Below are 19,311 nucleotides of genomic sequence, written 5' to 3' on the forward strand. Positions count from 1 at the left end.
ACAATCAGGGTGATATTCCAATACCCAATAAAATCCTGGAGGAAGAATATTGTTTTTAAAGTTCAGAAAATGCTGGCTTGGTGTTGAGTCATAACAAGACAGAACCTCATCTAGAGTTTAATTAATGTGCTGTGGGTGGGGTAAAATGTTCTAATATCAAGAAATTAAAAATGATAGCAAGATTGTGGGGGTTTAATACTTTTGATTCAACTTCTCCTCATCAACAGCACAAAGTTCTGAAGCACATCAATGCTGATTAGCTCTCATTCCCACTCAAGATGTCCAGGCAGGAAAGCTGGATTAGTTTTTAAGTTGAGTCTATTAATTTAGATTATTTACACAGAAATCTTTTCAAGTCAATAATTAGAGGCACTCAAACCCATGCTCTGTAGTGACACAGGTGATACAAAAGATGGGCTTTGATCTGGGCTGGATAACAGAAATGTAACAAGATAATAAAAAAGGAATCATTCATTAACAAAGTTAAATATCCTAATGAACCAACATGTGGGAAAAAATTGATTAATGACTCGTATCACGAGGGAAGTTAAGCACTGGAAGAGGTTCTCCCAAGACATGAGCAATCCCTGTCCTTGGAAGTTTTTAAGATGCAGCCAAACACCAAGATTGTGTTCCAAGTTCAGTGCTGAACATTCTTTAACCAAGAAGTTTCACCAGAGACATTCCAAGGTCCCTCCCAACCTTTAGAGTTTAATAAATCCGAGTCCCTGCCAGGGTTTCAGACTAGGGATATCAGCACAAAACAGGGATGTATTGATGCACCCAAAAATTAAGGAAGAGCAGGAAAGAAGATTTAAAATGCGTTTCTAGAACTTTGAGTCCAGCAGGCTCCTCCCTTCAAAAGGAATTGGGCAGGAGTTGCAGTGAGACACGACTGAGCTCAGTTTTTGCTTTGCTTGCAAAAACTCTCATGAAAATAAAAAAGAAAAAGGAAAATATTAGGGTTCCTGCCTTCAGCAAGTAATTTAGGAAAAATGCATTGGCAACTACTGGTGTTGCTCTCTCGAAGTTTAAAGTGCAAGGACATTTAGTTAAATTAATAAATGGATAACCAAGATCCCTGAAAGAACAGGTTCCCTTCTACTTGAAGATTTCATTAACGAAATAGGAAGACCAAAAAACTAGGAAGACTCAGCTCAGCTCTATGTACATTATAGAAAAACTCATAATTGACATACTCAGAAATCAAAAGTGTTTTGGAAAAATCAGATGCTGAACCGAACCTAATGGTCAGAGACTGGAATGATAATTTAAATGTTAAAAAAATGAACTTTCTTCAGTCTTTTAAACAGTTCTTACCTCATCTTTGGAAGCATTTGATCTCAGCTACTGAGAGCTCTTCTCCATGAGATGGAGATCAGGTATTGTCAAGTAAGTTTCAAAATACACATCAAATTACAGTGACACTGCATTGTCATTTTTTTCTGCCTCTGAATTTGAGTTTCTCATTGAAAGATCCTGCATTTTGCATATTTGCAACATTTAAAATGTGAAAGCTGGCACACAAATATCTTGGGGTCTCAGACTGGATAATTCAGAGCAAGAAAAGCTTGAATAATTAAGGACAAGAACCTCTGAAAGGGCACAAATCGATTTCACCTGGAAGCTGCCAGAATCACCTGGATTTATTCTGCTGTTTCACATCTGCTGGAATGGGAAATGGAAATGCTTTGTGAGAAAGTGATGAATTTCAAGAACAGTAATGGAAAAGTTTGGAACATCCTGTTAACAGTGTAATAAGCACTTCCTCTGGAGTTAAGCTTTACGTTAGTCTTAATATGTTTAATATCCTGAAATATTAAATATTCATGATCTGTGGTAGTGCTGCTTGGAGAAGGATGGGGTTATTTTATAACAGCTTTTAAGGCTTGGATTCTTTTTTTCACCATGCATTAGAATGCAGAGTAAAAAAAAAGAGGAAAAGGGTGAACCAACCACCTGAATATTTCACAAAGCACAAGGGTGTGGAGAGGAATTCTCTCCTCACCTCCATCTCACCTCTGTTTCCCCTGTCCTCTTTCTCTCCTCTATCCTGTCCCACAGACACCTCCCTTTGAAAAAGTTTTGAAGGTGAGAAAACTTCAAGAAGTTTTTTGCTTTGAATAAATGTATTTTTTCATTGAAATGATTCAATCCAATTAAGGTATATCATAAATTTAACAGACTGTCATACTATTATAATAAAAAGCCCAGAAGTCAATTTTAAATGTTTCCTGGAAATGAGCATATAATAAATTCAGTTTAGTGGGAAGGCTTATGGATGAGCTTGAACATGAATTTTAGAAATTGGCATTAGATTTGAAACGGAAACTTCAGCCAGGAAATCTTCTACATCATTTATATTTCAGAACATTTAATCCCTTTGTAGCAAACCCAACACCTGAGTGCCGCCTTTGCTTTTGCTGCTCTGGGAAGGCAGTGCCATGGCCCAGATTTCCAGAGACTGGGCTGGAAAAAGTGGCAAGTGGAAGAATATTAAATGAACAGCAAATTAAGAAATGAATAAACATTAGTAAATGTATGCCCAGGAAAGAACAAACAAACAAACAAAACAGAAAAAAAACCACCTGTGCTGCAGAGACAGAGCCGGAGAAATAAATAATCAACATTTGTCAGGACAGACCCTCACTGAGAGTCATGGAGCCTCTGTGGAAAGGAAGATTCCAGGATACCATAGGGTCCTCTGAAAAATGTGGGCATTTACCAGTCCTGAGGGATTCCTCAGGATTCTGGAAACAGAACGGCAGCTCACGGCAAACTGATTTGAATTACGCAAATGCATCACGAGTCTGCCTCTTACAGAACCCTGATCTAAATGTTTCAAGCTTGAGACCTATACAGCTGAATCTTGGGTATTAATTCCCTTTTCTTTGCACTTCTGTTGCAGGACTAGAAGTTATTTCTGCTTGTTGAAAAGTTTATTATCCCATTTCATGTGCCCAAGACAAGCTGTTCTTTCCCAGGCTGACCTCATCAGAGAGGTGATTATCAAAATCACGCTGAAATAAAATCAATTTATTCCACCTACCTAAAGCTGAGGGTTTAGCTAAGCTGTCAGAAAAGCAAACCCAAAAGGTCAGGCAGGTTATCCACCTTCAAAGCACACAATCTGGTTCTGGGGAAATGCTATAAACTGAAAGAACGGAAGAACAATAAAATGCTGGATGTAAACTCCAGAAATGTAAAATCAATCCTTTCTAAAATCACTTCAGCCCCTTGTGAGGCCAGGATTGCTCCTATTACTCTTTCTGTGAGTGCATTTGGCCCAGCCTGGCGTGCGTGCACACGCACGGAGCAGCCACTGAGCTTCCCCTTGCACCCCTGGGGCAGATGAACCCATGCTAGAATACATTTCCATCCTCAGATATTCCTTCTGATGGAGAAAAAAATCAGTTTTGCTTAATTTCTTCCCTGCCAGCTGCAGCCCCTCAGACAAGTCCAAAGTGCTCGTGCGCTCCCCAGAGCACCCACGTCACGGATGTGAAGACATTCATCTTGTCATTCCCTTAGATCACTTTGGCTTCTCCATATTCTTCTCTTTAGGACTTTTTCCCCCTCCTCTAAACTATTCATTCTCATCCCTATCCCTGGGCAGCATTTCTCAGCATTTTCCCTGCAGTGACTGGGTGAAAGTGGGGCTGTAGAAATCCCTGTTGAATGGGAAATGTGGCCCCGGATCCAGTGGCACAGTTGGCAGACACACCCAGCGTCAGCAATCAGGAACAGCCAAAATGTTGAGAGCATGAGAGAAAATTCATGGAAAATTCATGAACAGCTGGAAAATTTCACTCTGGCCTTTCCTAAATTTCAAAAATCCGTTACATTTCAAATATTTCGTTTATAAACGGAGGTCACTAAAACAGAAACAACAAAAAAACCCCAACCACAACCCAGACTAGATAAGAAACAATTGAAAATTAAATGTTTCAATGCACCAATTTTGTTCCTGCTTTCCTTTAGTTCCAATGTGAGAAACCAGTGCTGTTTTTAGATCCTCCCTGTGGATCTGTGGCTCTTTTCCTCTCTCAGTGTAGTTGATTATTCATAGATTCTGCTCAGAGCTGTGTCAGATACCACTCCAGGGGCAGCTTCCTCCTCATCCCTGGGCTGCCTCTCCCTGCTCCCAGGACTTAGTGGCACTTTTCACTCAAAAAGTCCTAAATGTTTTTCTTTTTCCCCATAATATGCCCATCTTGGTCCCTCTCTGAGTGCTTTCATTCTTTCTGCTCTTGGTGTTCAGCCTGTATTTCTAAATTCTCTTTTTGTGTGCATCAAAGCCCTCAGTGACTCTTTTGTGGGATTGAGAGTTTTGACTCCCGTCAATTTGGGGCAAAACGCAAATTTTGCAGAATTTGTGCACAGAAATCGACACAACCTGAGTTTCACAGTTCAAGGACTGGCCAGTAAATCTCATTGCTAAATTAACAAAAATAAAACCACCCTAACAGAATTATATGTTAACAGAATGCAGCATCACCTAACAGAATTTCCCTAATTTAACAGAAGTAGGGAAAAAGCAAATCACGAAACCAAAGGGAACAAACAAACAAACAAAAAAAAGGCAAACAACTCTTAATTACAATAATTTTGCTATTTATACACCCCCCTAAGTGTAGTTCCTCATGCATGTGAAATTCTCCTGTGCTGATGGAAATAAATATTAAGGCCAGCACAGGTTTGGAGCTGCCGCACGGGATTCCAGCCTCACCTTTCCAGTGGATTTGGTCCCTTTCCAGATGCAGAAATAACAAATAGTCCAAGCAGCCAGGAGGCACAGGGCGAGCTCCCAGCGCAGGTTCCCAATGTGCTCAATCCCATCCGAAATCGCCAGCACCCTTCGTCTTCAGTGGGGAAAAAAAGGGGGGGAAAAATTAAAATATTGAGCTAAAACAGCGCTGCATGTGAAATACTGGGATAATTGCAACAAAAAAAAAAGATGACAATGTTGAAGAAAACAGCATTACATGTGAAAAAACAGGATAAAACTGAATTAATTAAAAGTTAAGTTATAATATTGGGCTAAAACAGCACTACATGTGAAATACTGGGATAAAAGTGAATTAATTAGCAAAAATGTATGATGACATTGAAGATAGGAACATTACATGTGAAAAAACAGGACAAAATTGAATTAATTACAAAAAAATTTATACTATTGAGCTAAAATGGCACTGCATGTGAAAAAACAGGATAAAACTGAATTAAGTACGAAAAAATTATAATCTTGAGCTAAAAGAGCACTAAATGTGAAATACTGGGATAAAAGTGAAGCAATTACAAAAAAAGAGATGATAAATTGGAAAAAACCAACATTGCATATGAAAAAACAGGATAAAATTTAATTAATTACTAAAAAAAAAATAATATTGAGTTAAAACAGCACTGCATGTGAAATACTGGGATAATTACAACAAAAAAGATTATTAATACTGAAGAAAATAGCATTACATGTGAAAAAACAGGATAAAGTTGAATTAATTACAAAAAATGATATTAAAAGATGATAATATTAAAAACATCAGCATTATATATGAAACACTGGAATAAAATTAAATTAATTACAAAAAAAGGTAGTGATATTGAAAAAAACCCCTGCATTTCATATGAAAAACCAGGATATAACTGAATTAATTACAAAAAAAAAGTTGTAATATTGAAGAAAACCAGCATTACATAGGAAATACTGGGATAAAACCGAATTAATTACAAAAAAAAGATGATAATATTGAAGAAAACCAGAATTGTTGTGAAACAATGGGTTAAAACCAAATTAATTTGATTCAAGGACTCTTTGTTACTCACTACTGAAAAAGCTCCATGCTAAGGTAGAAAGGGAGACGAAAGAAAAAACCAGAATAATCCCAGTATTTTGTACCTGGTTATTAATGAACAAATGTTTCACTTTTTCAAGTCAGTGACAAAATTTTAATTTTAGAACAACTTTTCCTTAAAGTCAAAGGAAAAGAAATTGTTTGAATCAGTTACCAACACAGATGAACCAAAAATAAAACACATCCTAAATAAATGGGGGTTTTTCAATTTGATTGGTTCCCCCCCCCCAAAATTCTAACCTTTATTTTTAGCTGTTAATTATAATTTCCATGGATTTCCTTTTATAATTGAATCTATAATATTAAATATTACAATAAATTAAATATTTCTTTTCAAAACCTCAACATTTTGAAGCAACTTTAAGCAACAGATGCACACGTAAAGACAATCACATCGAAATTTTTTATCACTCCACCTGAAATAAACCATCCTGAGCAGAGATTTCTTTGAAATCTGTATTTCAAGTTAATGTAAACATAAATATAAATATAAATATAAATATAAATATAAATATAAATATAAATATAAATATAAATATAAATATAAATATAAATATAAATATAAATATAAATTATTATAACCTCAGGCTTGTGCTCCTCTCCCTCCATGTTGTGAGCGAAAACGACTTCATTGATTTTTGTTGGTTTCAATTGATCATATAATTAACGTCTACATAGGCATACACATAATTTAATTACAATTTAGTAGAAAGACTAAGTATTAAATTTGAACCAAGCAAACTACAGTTAAATATATAAAATAATTCTTCCTTTTGTATTTGGTTCAGTTATTATCCGAGGCAATAAATTCAGGGATATAAAGTCCGAGCCTGTAATTCCAGCCAATAAAATGTAATAGTTAAAAGGTACAGAATATTTGTATGAAAAATATAATACTTATATGAAATATAAACATTTAGATGAAATAAAATGAAATTAAAGAATGAAGAAAAGGAGGAATCTGCTCTGTCTCTGATGTCACCCGCGGCAGGTGAGGATAAAGGGAAATTCCTGTCGTGATGGAGTGGGAGGCTGGGGATGCCAACAGCTGGAGCCACGGAGGGAAAATGGAAATACTGAAGAATTTATGGAATAAAATTAAATTAATTACAAAAGAAAAATGGTGATATTTTTGTGCTGCACCTGGGCAGGTTTCACACCTCCAGAGTTGCAGCTGCTGCTCCTGAGGGATGCAGCCACCCACAAAATGTGTGTTTAAAACTTCCTCTCTACAGGGGAATGACAGAATTAACAGGGGAAAGAAAAATCCCAGTTGAAACCCCAAACCCAAGAATTTATCTCCATATTTCCCAATTGATAAAGAAAAATCTTCCCAATCCAAAAAAAAAAAAAAAAAAAAAAAAAAAAAAAAAAAAAAAAAGGCCAAGGAAGTCAACACAAACTTTTTGAGTATTTTCTGCTTAAATGTAATATTGCTGCCACCTCATCCACATTTCCTCCCCATCCAGGCATTGATTTTATTCTTCAAACGTTTATTTTTCAAATCTTTTTTCTTCAAATCTACCACCAGCTAATTTGGGAGAGAAGTGATCCAGCATGGAGCACCCTCAGTTAACCAAGACCTGCAAAGTGCCTGAAGTTCTGTCATCAAAACGCATCCAAATGAAGTGAGGTGGCTTTTAATGAAGGGTTATTTTAATCAAGAAGAGGAAGGACATAACTGATACCTGCAAACAACATCACTGAGACATAATTACACAGAGAGGTGATGAAATACATCATTAAAATTTAAGGTATTCTAAGATGTTTGACAGATGAACGTGGAATTTTACCTAGGATAAAGTCCACCCTCCTTACAAACTCTCATTCCAGACCCAAATGAAATCCTTGAATTCTTAGAAGAGGAAATAATTGCAAGAGAACCAGGACAAAAATTGGCATAATATAATAAAAAAGGAATAAATAATATATATTAATAATGTATAAATTAGGGCTTATATTTATATTTATAAAAGGGCAATACATCATAAAAGGCCTTTTAAAATACTACATTATTAAGATGAAAATGGAATTATTCATCTTAAAAACATAAATAAACTGAGTTATTTATGTTTGGGCCGCAATAATAGTGAAATGGAAACCTTTTTCATTTAGCTATCTTTTCACAGTTAAATAATAATGAAAACCTTCCTTATGTTTTAACCAAACCGGGTTTTTTATGGCTATTTGGATTTATTTAGGTACATGAGAACCTAAACATGAGCAAGGCTCCTTTTCCAAAATGGGTGTGCAAGTCACTTCAGTTCCTGCACAGCTCTCCCCTACCCACAAAACAGCTTCACAAATAAATATTCTCTCTCTCTCTCTTTCTTTCTCCCTCATGACACACACCAAAAGCTGCCTTTGCCTTCAGAACATAACATTTAATGAAGGCTTGAGAGGAAGATTTTGAAAAGCAACCAGTTCCTGGGAGCATAAAGTCAGAGCTCAGAGTTTTCGGGGTGCTCTGGGAAGTCCCCAAGGGCAGAGACACCTCCTTTACCCACCCAAGACTCTCTCATACAAAGCAAATGGCAAATCAATGGACTCACCACAATTAATTATCCCTGCGGGTCCTATTTAAAACAGACGCGTGGTGCCAATCAACGGGAACTGTCAGCACCAGAATGAGAATTTAATTACCCTCGAGTGCTGTAAATCGGTTTGGATCGCCTTTGTTCCAGCAGAACAAAGGGTTGGTGGTTCCCTCACAAGTGATAATTAAACTATAACATAAAATGTACTCAAAGAATGGAGCCAAGGGGGGGAAAGTCCTGCCCAGAGTCCAGCAGGGAAATCCCTCACAGCTCTCCCTAAAGCCAGGCCCAAATTCTGCTGCTGGAACCATCTGAAACAGCAGCAGTGGATGAAGTTTGATAGGAGGGAGCAACCAGAGTATGAAATTCTTCTCCCAAAGCCTCAGTTCAGTCATATCTACCCCTATTCTTTTGTTATTCAACTGAAATAACAGGAAAAAGGGGAGCACTTTGGAAATACATGATTGTCCCCTGCGCCTGAGAAGTGAGGTTGGTGTATTCAGGGGTCAGCTCTTTGCTCCTCAGCAGTGCAGCTTCTACCGAAAAGCTGCCATAAATGATTGAAAACAACAACAACAAGAAAGGTTGTGTAGCTTCCTCTAGACCTTCCTCCTCTTCTCTTACCCGCAGCAGCCCTGCGCTGCCGTGTTCTTCTCAACTCTTCATGCACAGAATACAGAAACAAGCAGAAAAATCAGCACTGAGTGTGCTCCTCCCTGATTTCAAGGAGCAAACATTTGGAGAGAAGTTCTGGAATGAATCTATAGCTCACCTGCTTTGCATCACACTCGGGTGAAAAGAAAGAAATAATTTTATCCTGTATATCGAGCCTTGTTAAAGCTGAGCATCTTTAAAACCCCCTTAAATCAAGTGAGAAATAACAGACGTTTTATTGAAATGTCTTGACTCTTCCTCACTAGAACTCACTGCTGCCACTTCTTATTTTGAAGAAATGATTACCAACAACATTCCTCGATGGATAAAAGCCCAAGAAGCTGGGAGACCACTGTAGCTGGCAATACAACTGCAGGTAATCATTTGAATTACTCCAGAACATCAACTCCCTGCTTGGTACAATCCACTTTAAGCAGAATTTGCTGGCAACAGCTTCAGGCTGTGCGAAACCTTGCTGTGAGAAAGATTTGTCCTGTACTGAAGACGCAAATCATTAATTACTGTTGGATCTCATTGCAAACAGAAAGTGATGAGAGTTTGAATGTATTTATTGTAGGTATTGAGCTTGTTTTGCTGTTGTAGCTGTTTGAGGGGGGAGTTGTTTTTTTGTGTAAAAATACTCAGCACTTCAGCCCCTCGAATCCACCCGGAGCCTGGGAGAGAAGCCAAGACACTGGGGGCATTTGAGCTTCTTGAGCAGAGTATTGAGGGAAACCAACTCCACTGCTTGGGAGGGGGAGTTTGGAATCAAAGGTTCATTCCAACCTGGGCGAGGTTTTAATTCAGTAGTAGCAAAGTATTAATTCTCCACAGCATATCTGGCTTGTAAGTAGAATAGTAAACCCCAGCCAGAGTGGGTTTGTGGTGTCTCATGTTGTGCCTGGAGATTTCATCACCTCTGATCACACACAGTTAAATTGGCTGACTGTTAGTGAAGATTCTTTCATTTCTTCCTGTGAATCACACAGAATAAAAGTGGCCAAAGTTCCAGGAATCTAAGGAATAAAAGATTAATTTGGGTGGAATAATAGGGCACAGCTCCAAAGGATGGCTGTCAGAAATGCTGAGGTTTGGTCACAAGGGTTTGTGCTGAACAAAATCACGACAAAATCACTACAGAGTAGGTTAATTCTACTTAGAGTAAAACATTTTGTAAGCCTGGCCTAAATCTTGCTTGAATCTAAATATAAATGTGGATTAAAAAGAAAATAAAGAATGGAGAGTCCAGAACATATAAAGAAAAATTTCAGCGTATTTTCAGTACACATAAAACAATAAACCCAGGAAGAAATTAGAGCTCATGCAAGGACCTTGTGCTCCCCACGTGCCAGGGACACCCCGATGCCAAGGGCTACTCTGTTCTCTTAATTCACATCCCTGCACATGGAAAATTTACACGCATGAAATCCCACTGGGAGATGATTTCCACAAGTATTAGACACCTACTGAAAATGGGACTGATTTGTTTGAGAAAGTACTAAGACACATTTCAATGTGTGAAATTTGTTGCACAAATTTGGTTCCTCAGTGCATCTGAGAGGAAGAAGGGCCCCTCTGTTGCTGGAATTGCCAGAGAAGGGAATGTTAGGGGGGAACTTTCAGCAGCTTTGCCACCCAAATTTGAAAACAAACATTCTGGAAGCTTACACGTTATTTACTGGCTATGGGAACACTGGATTTTCCTGGGAAAGAGCATCTTTAATAAAATGTGAGGAGCTCGCCAGGCTCTTGAATAGAAAGAAGATTAACAGCTGCCAACACATCGTTGAAAGGAAAATCCTGGGGTACTTCTTGGGTTATTTCATCATTTGGGAAGCTGAAGAACAGCTCCAATCTATTTGAGGAAGGTCCCATCATGTTCCCACTTGGATTTGGAGCAGTTTCCAAAGCACTTGGCTCTAAAAAACCCAACAACAAACAGCACCCAAACAGAGGAGCCTCTTGAAGGTGCCTTGTCCTTGGGGAAGTGTCCAGCCAGGAACTCAGGGGGCAAAGTTCCCTTTTCCCCTGGGCCAGACTCTGCCCTCAGAGCATTCGGAGGGGCTGAAAGGAAAACAAAATCATGCCTCTGAGCAGAGCCCATACAGAACCCTTTCTTTTTTGTGTATTTTGGTGCACTTCTATCCCTGCAGTTGTCAAACCCAGTCCATATTTAGCTTGTGAACCTCGTCACTGAGCTCCTCTTTAAAAACACAACACACCTGAGGGCCAGTGCTGCACGGAATCCCCCTCGGTTTAGGGGAAAAGGACTGAGATCTTTTAGACATCCTCTGTTTCCGTGTGAAAGTGAGTTTAGGTTTCTATCTAAAGACGTGCTTTCTAAACTAAAAATCTTTCTTTCATTGCACTCTATGCAATTAATATTCTTTCATTTATTGAAAATAAATGTATTTCCTATCCAGGTGTTGTTTAAATATCCTGTACAAATACCCAGTTTCTGGCTCAGAAACTTGAGCAGATATTACTGAAATCTGAAAATTCAATATTCCAATTCCATGCACCAGAATCCTCCGTGGATGCTCGAAGTTCCAGGAGCTTTCCCACGCCAAAACACCTGTCAGGAAGGTGAAACATTTCCCTGTGGCTGTCTAATCTGAGCTATTTGCTGTCTAATTTGGGAGAGGCAGGTCCATGCATCCAGACTGCTTAACTCCAAGGTGGAAAAGAAACAGCTGAGAAAGAACAAGTTGTTTTGAAAGAACCAGAGCACACAAGATATTAAAGATTAGAGATATTCTCCACTGCCTTTTCTACTTATATGATAACTTTGGAAAATGATACTGATAAACTTGAAAAAATCCTTGCTGAATGCTAAATATAAAACTGTGAAACCAAAAGGCTGGCAGCTTACTTGGTGAAATTCTTGGATTTTTTTACTAAGATAAACATATCTTATCCAGATCAAGGTAAAAAGAAAAACTATCCTTCAATAAAATGAGCCTAAAAAAGAGAGTAGTTAATTCGTCAGTCCATTCATTGCTGCACTTCTTGTAGTGGTTTGGAAGATTCCTCTTCTCCTATGTGGTTCGTTATCTTTTGACACTGAAAATGTAAAGAATGGTGCAATACTGTCCTAGAGAATATTCTATGTCCTGGAAATACCAAAGCTGGGAAACATTTTTCAGCTTTACCACTTAAATATCCTCCTCTATACATTACAAGACTGTAAAAGATAACTGTCAAATTAAAGGCTTTTTGAGTTTCATTGCATAAACAAAAAGTAATGGTTAAAAGATCCCATTCCTCTGATGAAGGACTTGAGAAAACAATGTGTGGGAGACCTCTCACTTTTCCAGGAAGAGAACACATCTTTGAGCAGTGATAACCTTTATGAGTTTCAGGCCCAGAGTAGCACAGAATCATAGAATGGTTTGGGTTTAAACGGACCTTAAAAATCATAAAGTTCAACCCGCTGCCATGGGCAGGGATGTTTTCCACTGTCGCAGGCTGCTCCAAGCCCCAGTGTCCAGCCTGGCCTTGGACACTGCCAGGGATCCAGCGGCAGCCACAGCTGCTCTGGGCACCCTGTGCCAGGGCCTGCCCAATATCCCATCCAACCCTGATCTCTTTCAGTCTGAAGCTATTCCCACTTTTCCTGGCACTCCGTGCCCTTGTCCAAAGTCCCTCTCCATCTTTCCTGCAGCCCCTTCAGGCCCTGCAAGGCCACACTGAGCTCACCCCAAAGCTTCTCCTGTCCAGGCTGAACAATGCCAGCTCTCCCAGCCTTTCCTCCATCCCTGGGATCATCCTGGAGCCTCCTCTGGGCTCTCTCCAGCAGCTCCAGGTCCTCCCTGTGCTGGCCCAGAGCTGGACATTCTCCGGCACTGCACGGAGCACACACTGAATCAATGCCAGAGTTCAGCAGGACCCGACTCAAGCTGCATTAAATTGGTTCTGACCTTACTCCCATCCAAATTCTACAATCTGGATCAGCAGGAGAGGAGGAGAGGAGCAGAGACACTCTGGGTGCTGCTTGGCCCTGCTTTGTCCTGCTGCCCTGAGGAGCTTGGTGATGTGATGGTGAGACAGGCAAGAGTGGCACGGTGACAGCATGAACACTCTACAGAGAGCAAATATCTGACAGAGATAATGCCGGGAAAAGAAATTATTCCTTTCAGACTTTCTAACCCCCCGTCTAGAGTCTGATATTTGGGAAACTAAACATGGGCTGGTTGTGCCAGGTGTTTTCCCCGGTCAGTGATGTGGTAATCACTGAAACACCTCCAGAACAAGCACAGCTACAACCGCAAAGTTAAACAAATCCCAGTGGATTTTTTGCAGATTTAGTCACTGGAGGTGTTTAAAATCAAGAGAGAGAGGGTCTGGATGCCGAACTCCTCCTGTTAGTCAACATGAGCTGACACTTCGGCTTTTCTGGAATATCCAGAACAAGAGCTACAGGCTCTGTGTAGTGTCCAAACCGCTCTTTTGGAGGTTTCATGGAAACTCTGGAGTAGGAAATATATCCACAGGTTTCTAAAAGAGCTAAAAATGCTCCTTGAAAGATATTGCTGGATACCCATGTGTACTCCTCAACCATCAGTGCTCAAGGATTAGAAAGTAGTTCAGCTTTTAGAAGATAATCCATGGGTTACAAATTGAGAGAAATTTATTGGAAATTCTTTAAAGTGTAAGACTTCATTTCTGGAAATCCACTTAATTCCATACTTGGCTTGTTTCTCAAAGCAGCAGACAGACAATTCCCAGTGGTCACATTAGCAAGAATCCCTCAGCTACGGCATTATTCTGAAATATTTACTCCTTCCAGGAGATCCAGTGTGAATTACACATGACAGAATGAATCACTCCTGGCTGAGGCACATTTGCTGCCATCCAGCCTGGTCCCTTCTCCTTAAATTCCTGCTAGGTTTGAATGTTCATTACTCATTTCTACACACAGCCAATTAAAAAGTGAAATTAGGCTTTCCTCTGCAGATTTTTCTCTGAAATTTCTAGTACAGCTTGCAAAAATTGAAAAGAATGACACATTTCTTGTGTCCCATTAAGGTCAGTACAGGTTATTTGACTGTTAGTGTGTATATATAGATTATTTTTTTTCATTTTTACATGTTGTGTCTGTGTATCTCTCACACTGAGACAAGGAGGGATAAACACGGAACATCCCATTCCTGACCTATTTTCCTTACCCCTCTTCACTGAAGTCATGGCAACTTCTCCTTAACCAACCCCAAGGGTTTAATCCTGTTAAATCACTTTTTCTGCTGTTCCACTCACCTCTTCTCTACAGTCTCTTTTCTCAACGTATCCAATGACTCCTTCAGGCTTTTTTTTCTTTTCTTTTTTTTTAAAATATAATTTTCTTCTCCTCTCTGAAGAAGTCATCCAGTGACAAAAATCTCCCTTTTTATTCACCTTGAGTGGTATAAATTAGCTCAGCACACAGCACCGGCTGAGAGCTGTAAGCCCCCAGAAGAAATCAAGTCAAGCTGATCCTCTCAGAATTTGTGTGGGGCCTTTTAGAAAACCTGTTTTACTCAGCTTTTCACTATTAATTAAATGTTAATCAAATGAGAACTACTGAGCAAAAAATATTGAGGACTACTGCATGATCTTGTAAAACAGACCTTCACAGCGAGCTTTTGGCTAGAAATTCATGTAACAAATGAAGGGTGATAAGCTCTTATCTCTTCCTCACAGAACAGGCCAAAAGAAAACCATTACCTGACTGGCAAAAAAATTTTAAAAATTGAAAAAATACCTCTGTCAACATATTTCTTATCTCACTGGCCCTGGACTAAACTCTAGTCACAAAAAAACCCCGAAGACATGGAAAGGAGCAGGGGCACAAGGAGTAAAGGATAACTTACAGCCCAAAAGAGAATAAAGAAAGCTGCAAATGGACAGGAGTTATTCTGGGAGGTCTCAGTGCTTTGTCCACATTTGTAGCACCTGGGTCCTCATAAAATACCACTCTGCTGTAACACTTGGATATTAAGGAATTATTAATTAAATCCAGATGAATTCTACTGGATCAATTTTTCACTTATGAGCTAAAACCTGTGGACATCAGATATGAAATATTTAAAGAAGAGCTGTTGAAGGGATTTGGGGGAGATACCAGTTCTTTCCTTTGCGTCCAAAGGACAGCAGTGCCCACATTGCTGTTTCAAGGCCTGCACTGAGCGATGCTCTGGGCCGTTCCCAAGGATTCCAATATTTCATGAGTTTCCTCAGGAAGTCCTCCTGACACAGCAAAGCAATTTTGCTGCCATATAAGAATGTAGTGCAATACAGTGGTTTTTTTTTTTTTATTTTAAGCATGGTTGTTGTGTTTTTCCAGCTTTGGCTCACTATAATTTTTGCAGGGTAAAAACACCTCTACTTTGATCACTTCATTTGATTTAAAATCCCAAGCAGCCACCCTTTATGTTAACACCCTGAATCTACAAAGCCATATTTGGGAAATACTCTTTCAAAGTGTCTAAACATTAGGTTTTCCTTACGATGGTATTTTTTCAAGAGCCAAAACTAGATAGAGGCTTGATGAATTGCATGGAAATCTGTCCTTTACGCAGTATCCATGCTGACATAGCCAAAACCCAGAGGAATGTGATTCCTGTTAAATGTTTTCTCGTGTACTTGTGCATCTCTCAAATCCCTCTCAAAGCCCTTCACATTCCCAGTTCCAAGTGAGGAAATAAATGCAATGGGCACATTCCTGGGCAGTTGGAAAAAAAAGTCTCTTATTCACTTGGATATTTAAAAGATTACAGAGGTATGAAAAAATATGCCTCGGAAGAACTCCATGTGCTTGGTTGGCACATCCAGTCTTGCACATCTCTTTCCTGTGGTCAACCAGTAAAGAAAAATAATTCCTGGAGTGGGCAACTTTGTCAAACATGGATGGGACTTTTCAGCTTGTCCCATGGGGAGCTACTGGAGAGGACTAATTGGTTTCAAACAGCAAATGGCACCAGAAGTATCCTACTTTCAGTTTTCCAGATTTAAAAGTTTGTGTGGCCATTTCCTACTTTCAGTTTTCTAGATTTAAAGGTTTGCATAGACACTTCCTACTTTCAGTTTTCTAGAAGATCTAAATTTTGTGTGGATATCTGTAGGAGGCTGCACACAATAACTCAGAGAAAAGGAGATGAGCTGGTTTTATAATTGCACAAAAACCAGATAGAGCTGAAGGGAGGCCTTTCAGTGGAAGGGTTTTTTACATAAATAAAATAAAAAAGTTAAAAAAACCCCACACAACAACCCCAGCAAACTAACAAATTAAAAGAAACCAATGAAGGCCTGGCAGAGGCAGAAGAAACACTCCTGGTTATTTTGGCTCATGCTGCTCCTGGCTGATTTGGCCAAGCCCATCATGGCCCCGCTGGGGTTTTGCTATTTTAGACCTTTCACTTTATATTAATTTCACCACCTCAAGAAAAACGTGCTTCTCTCATGTAATTCTTTCCCTACAGCAGCAAAAAGGGCACATATAGATGTACAAGTCTGTAAGCACACATTCCTACATAAACCAAAATCATGAAAATGCCCTTATTGTTACAAATAAAAGAGATTTACCATTTTTCAGCAAAATTGGATATCCAAGGCAGCAGCTTCTAAAGATCGTAGTTTTTAAGCACCTCACTCAGTTTCTGTGCATGTTTACCTACCATTAGTAGCAGTAATAGCATTTCTAGAGCTTCAACAATTGTGCAACTAAGGGATATTTTAAGTAGCTCACGTATGACCTTTGCTACAAAAAATTAATTTCCGGTTTTGAAACCACTGCAAGCCAAAACTTGACTGTATTTTAATGCAGGAACCAACCAATTGCTACAAATTCCCAAAGCAGTAGAAAGTGAGGAGAATTTGCAAACTTGAAGGTAATTTTTTCATCATCCATAGCAAAAGTGCGGTGTACAACAGGAAATGTAAAAATCAAAAACCATGGGAGTTCCTCCACCTGGCGTGGGGTCCAGCCCTCAATACAGGAGAAATTGGCAGCATTTGGACACCCATCCCATTTGCTTTTTTCAGCTGAAGTCAGGCAAAGTCAATGATCTTGAGGCAAATCCAGACGGAGAGCTTGAGAGGCTCCAAACAAACAAAAGCTATTTTCACACGTCCCCTCAGGAGCTGGGCAGCAAGAGGAGGATCTGACAGGGGTTAATGTCCTACAGGTCTATTGGAGCCCCGGGCACTGAGGATTTCAGCCTTTCTGTGCTGACAGGCTCTGACCCCCAGGCAAACACTGCATTTCACCCAAGGCCGTGGAAAAGGCTCCAAAATTGAGTGACAGCGCTGGGATTGTGGGTGTGGGGTTTGAATACAAGTGTGTGACAGCACAGGGGGAAAAACTTAGAGTTTAAGGGTTTAGAATATAGTAATATATACATAAAGCAAGATGGAGGATTTAGGATTGAGGCCAGTCCTTCCTTTTCACCTTCTTCATGGCTCTGGGTGGGATTTTGTAATTGGGTAGGAAAATTCCGCATCCCGGGCCCCAGGTGGTTGGTTATTGGGTTGAAAGTAAAAATAATTTAGGTGTCATTTCTTAATTGGACAGTTTATCCTTGAAAAGTCTTGTAGAGAGAGAGAGATGGGGCTCCAATTTTAGTTTGTTAGCTTGAAGTGCTGTAGAACTCACGGTTTTGAGACTGAAATATAGCGAAGAATTAATAAACATCTGAGTCCGAATACGAAATACGGTCTGGAGCATTTAACCCCACCCTGGCAAAAGTAGATAAAATATGACACAAGACACCCACAAAGGGTCTGGGTGGGGGTGGTGCTGGATGCTCTGGGCACTGAGCACTGCAGGAGCAGGCTCAGCTCACCCCTGACTTTCCAGCGTGCTGGGGATTAACCACAATGTGACTCCTGCACTCGTTTGTAGGCTGAATGAAACAGGAAAAAACCTCTCTTTTGACTTTGCAAGGAAAGGGTTTGTGCCTTTTCCTTTTTGCTGAGAACAGCCCCTTTTCTTTTTGCCCAGACAAAACCAATGTTTCTTCTCACTAGGCTTCACTTGGAAACGCTGAGGATGTGTCACCCCCTCCAGAGAGTGACAGGCCAACAACCAGACCTCCTTTAACAGAGCACCAAGTTGTTGCTACACAGCCAATAAAAAAAACTATTGAGGTGGAATCAGCCGCAAAACCGTGGCTCCTCTTTCCATCCAGCTCCCTTCCCAGGCACTGGAAACCTCCAATTCCTGCCCGTGGTGACAGACTGCAGCAGCAGCCAAAAGAGCACATGGGCATGGCTGCAGCCACCACACCTGACAGGCAATGTCCTCTCCTAGGAAAGCAGAAAAATGGTGGAGCAGAGCGTCTGTTCCCTGTTCCCCAGGCTGCAAATACACCCTCACCTGCAGCCGCAGTTCTTTCCCGTATCCTGCTTTAATTTATCAGTAATTAGCAGCTGCCAGTATTAATTATTTAAAGTTTGGAGCCTGAAAATTCTATGTGCGGCACCTTGAAACTGTGATTATTACTTTTGCTTAGAAAATCCTTAAACTATACCATTGGGATGAGGGAAAGGCCATAAACAGGAGAAAACAGGTCAAGGCTCTGAATGCTGGCACTAGTATGAAGGGAAAAGTGGAAATTCAAGCTCTTGTCTGTCCTTTGGAACACAGCAGCAGAGAGTTTGAAGAATAAAAAGGAAATTTTTATCAATTTAGCTGCTTCCCCTTAGAAACTGTGCAGACAGAATGCAGAACCTCCCAAGGCCGTGGCTTGCAAGGCCTTTTTGAGTAAGAAATCCTTTAGTCCCCTAATTTTGATCAGTTGTCAGTGGTATCTGCTCACTCAAATGAAGCCTTAGAACACTAACAGAGATAGATATTTCTAAGCAGGAAAAGAAGATAAGAGTGCCCAAACTGCCAGCTCTTGCTGCACCTCCAGCAGGATCAGCTCATTTTCACTGTGTAGCTACGGGGAAGTGGTTATCAATTCCAGTCTCACAAAAATATTTAACGTTTTGAAGTTTAATGAGATTCTTTGAAGCGTACCAGAAGGAAAACAGCACCTAGGATCTGCTGCAGGATTTCTCTGAATCCTTTTTTTTTGTTGTTGGTTGGTTTGTTTGAACCAAGAAACAATCCATGGAAGACCAAAAATTCAACTTTCACCCTCTGTGTGAGGCAGTTATAGAAACAGAGAGAGAAGGATGAATTATCAGAAGTCAGACTATTTTTCCTGCTCAGGGAGCAAGGGAACAGCATCCTCTGGGCACACCTGAGGAAGGGGAACTGCAAAAGCCCCACGGCACCGCCACGTGTC

At 39.9% G+C, this 19,311-nt stretch overlaps 1 protein-coding gene across 2 annotated transcripts in view; it reads right to left on the bottom strand.

Moving 5' to 3' along the window:
• SLC6A11 (solute carrier family 6 member 11) overlaps nt 1-19,311 on the bottom strand; it is an 89,736-nt gene that overhangs the window by 61,504 nt on the left and 8,921 nt on the right. For both annotated transcript variants that reach the window (XM_066195182.1, XM_066195183.1), the window contains one exon: nt 4,730-4,862. In XM_066195182.1, the coding sequence (XP_066051279.1) occupies nt 4,730-4,862 (133 nt within the window). The remainder of the gene's footprint in view (nt 1-4,729; nt 4,863-19,311) is intronic.

The sequence above is a fragment of the Chamaea fasciata genome, unplaced genomic scaffold, assembly GCF_029207755.1.
Source record: "Chamaea fasciata isolate MVZ Bird 193981 ecotype frontalis unplaced genomic scaffold, bChaFas1.0.hap1 SCAF_13, whole genome shotgun sequence".
In the NCBI taxonomy this organism is placed as follows: Eukaryota; Metazoa; Chordata; class Aves; order Passeriformes; family Sylviidae; genus Chamaea; species Chamaea fasciata.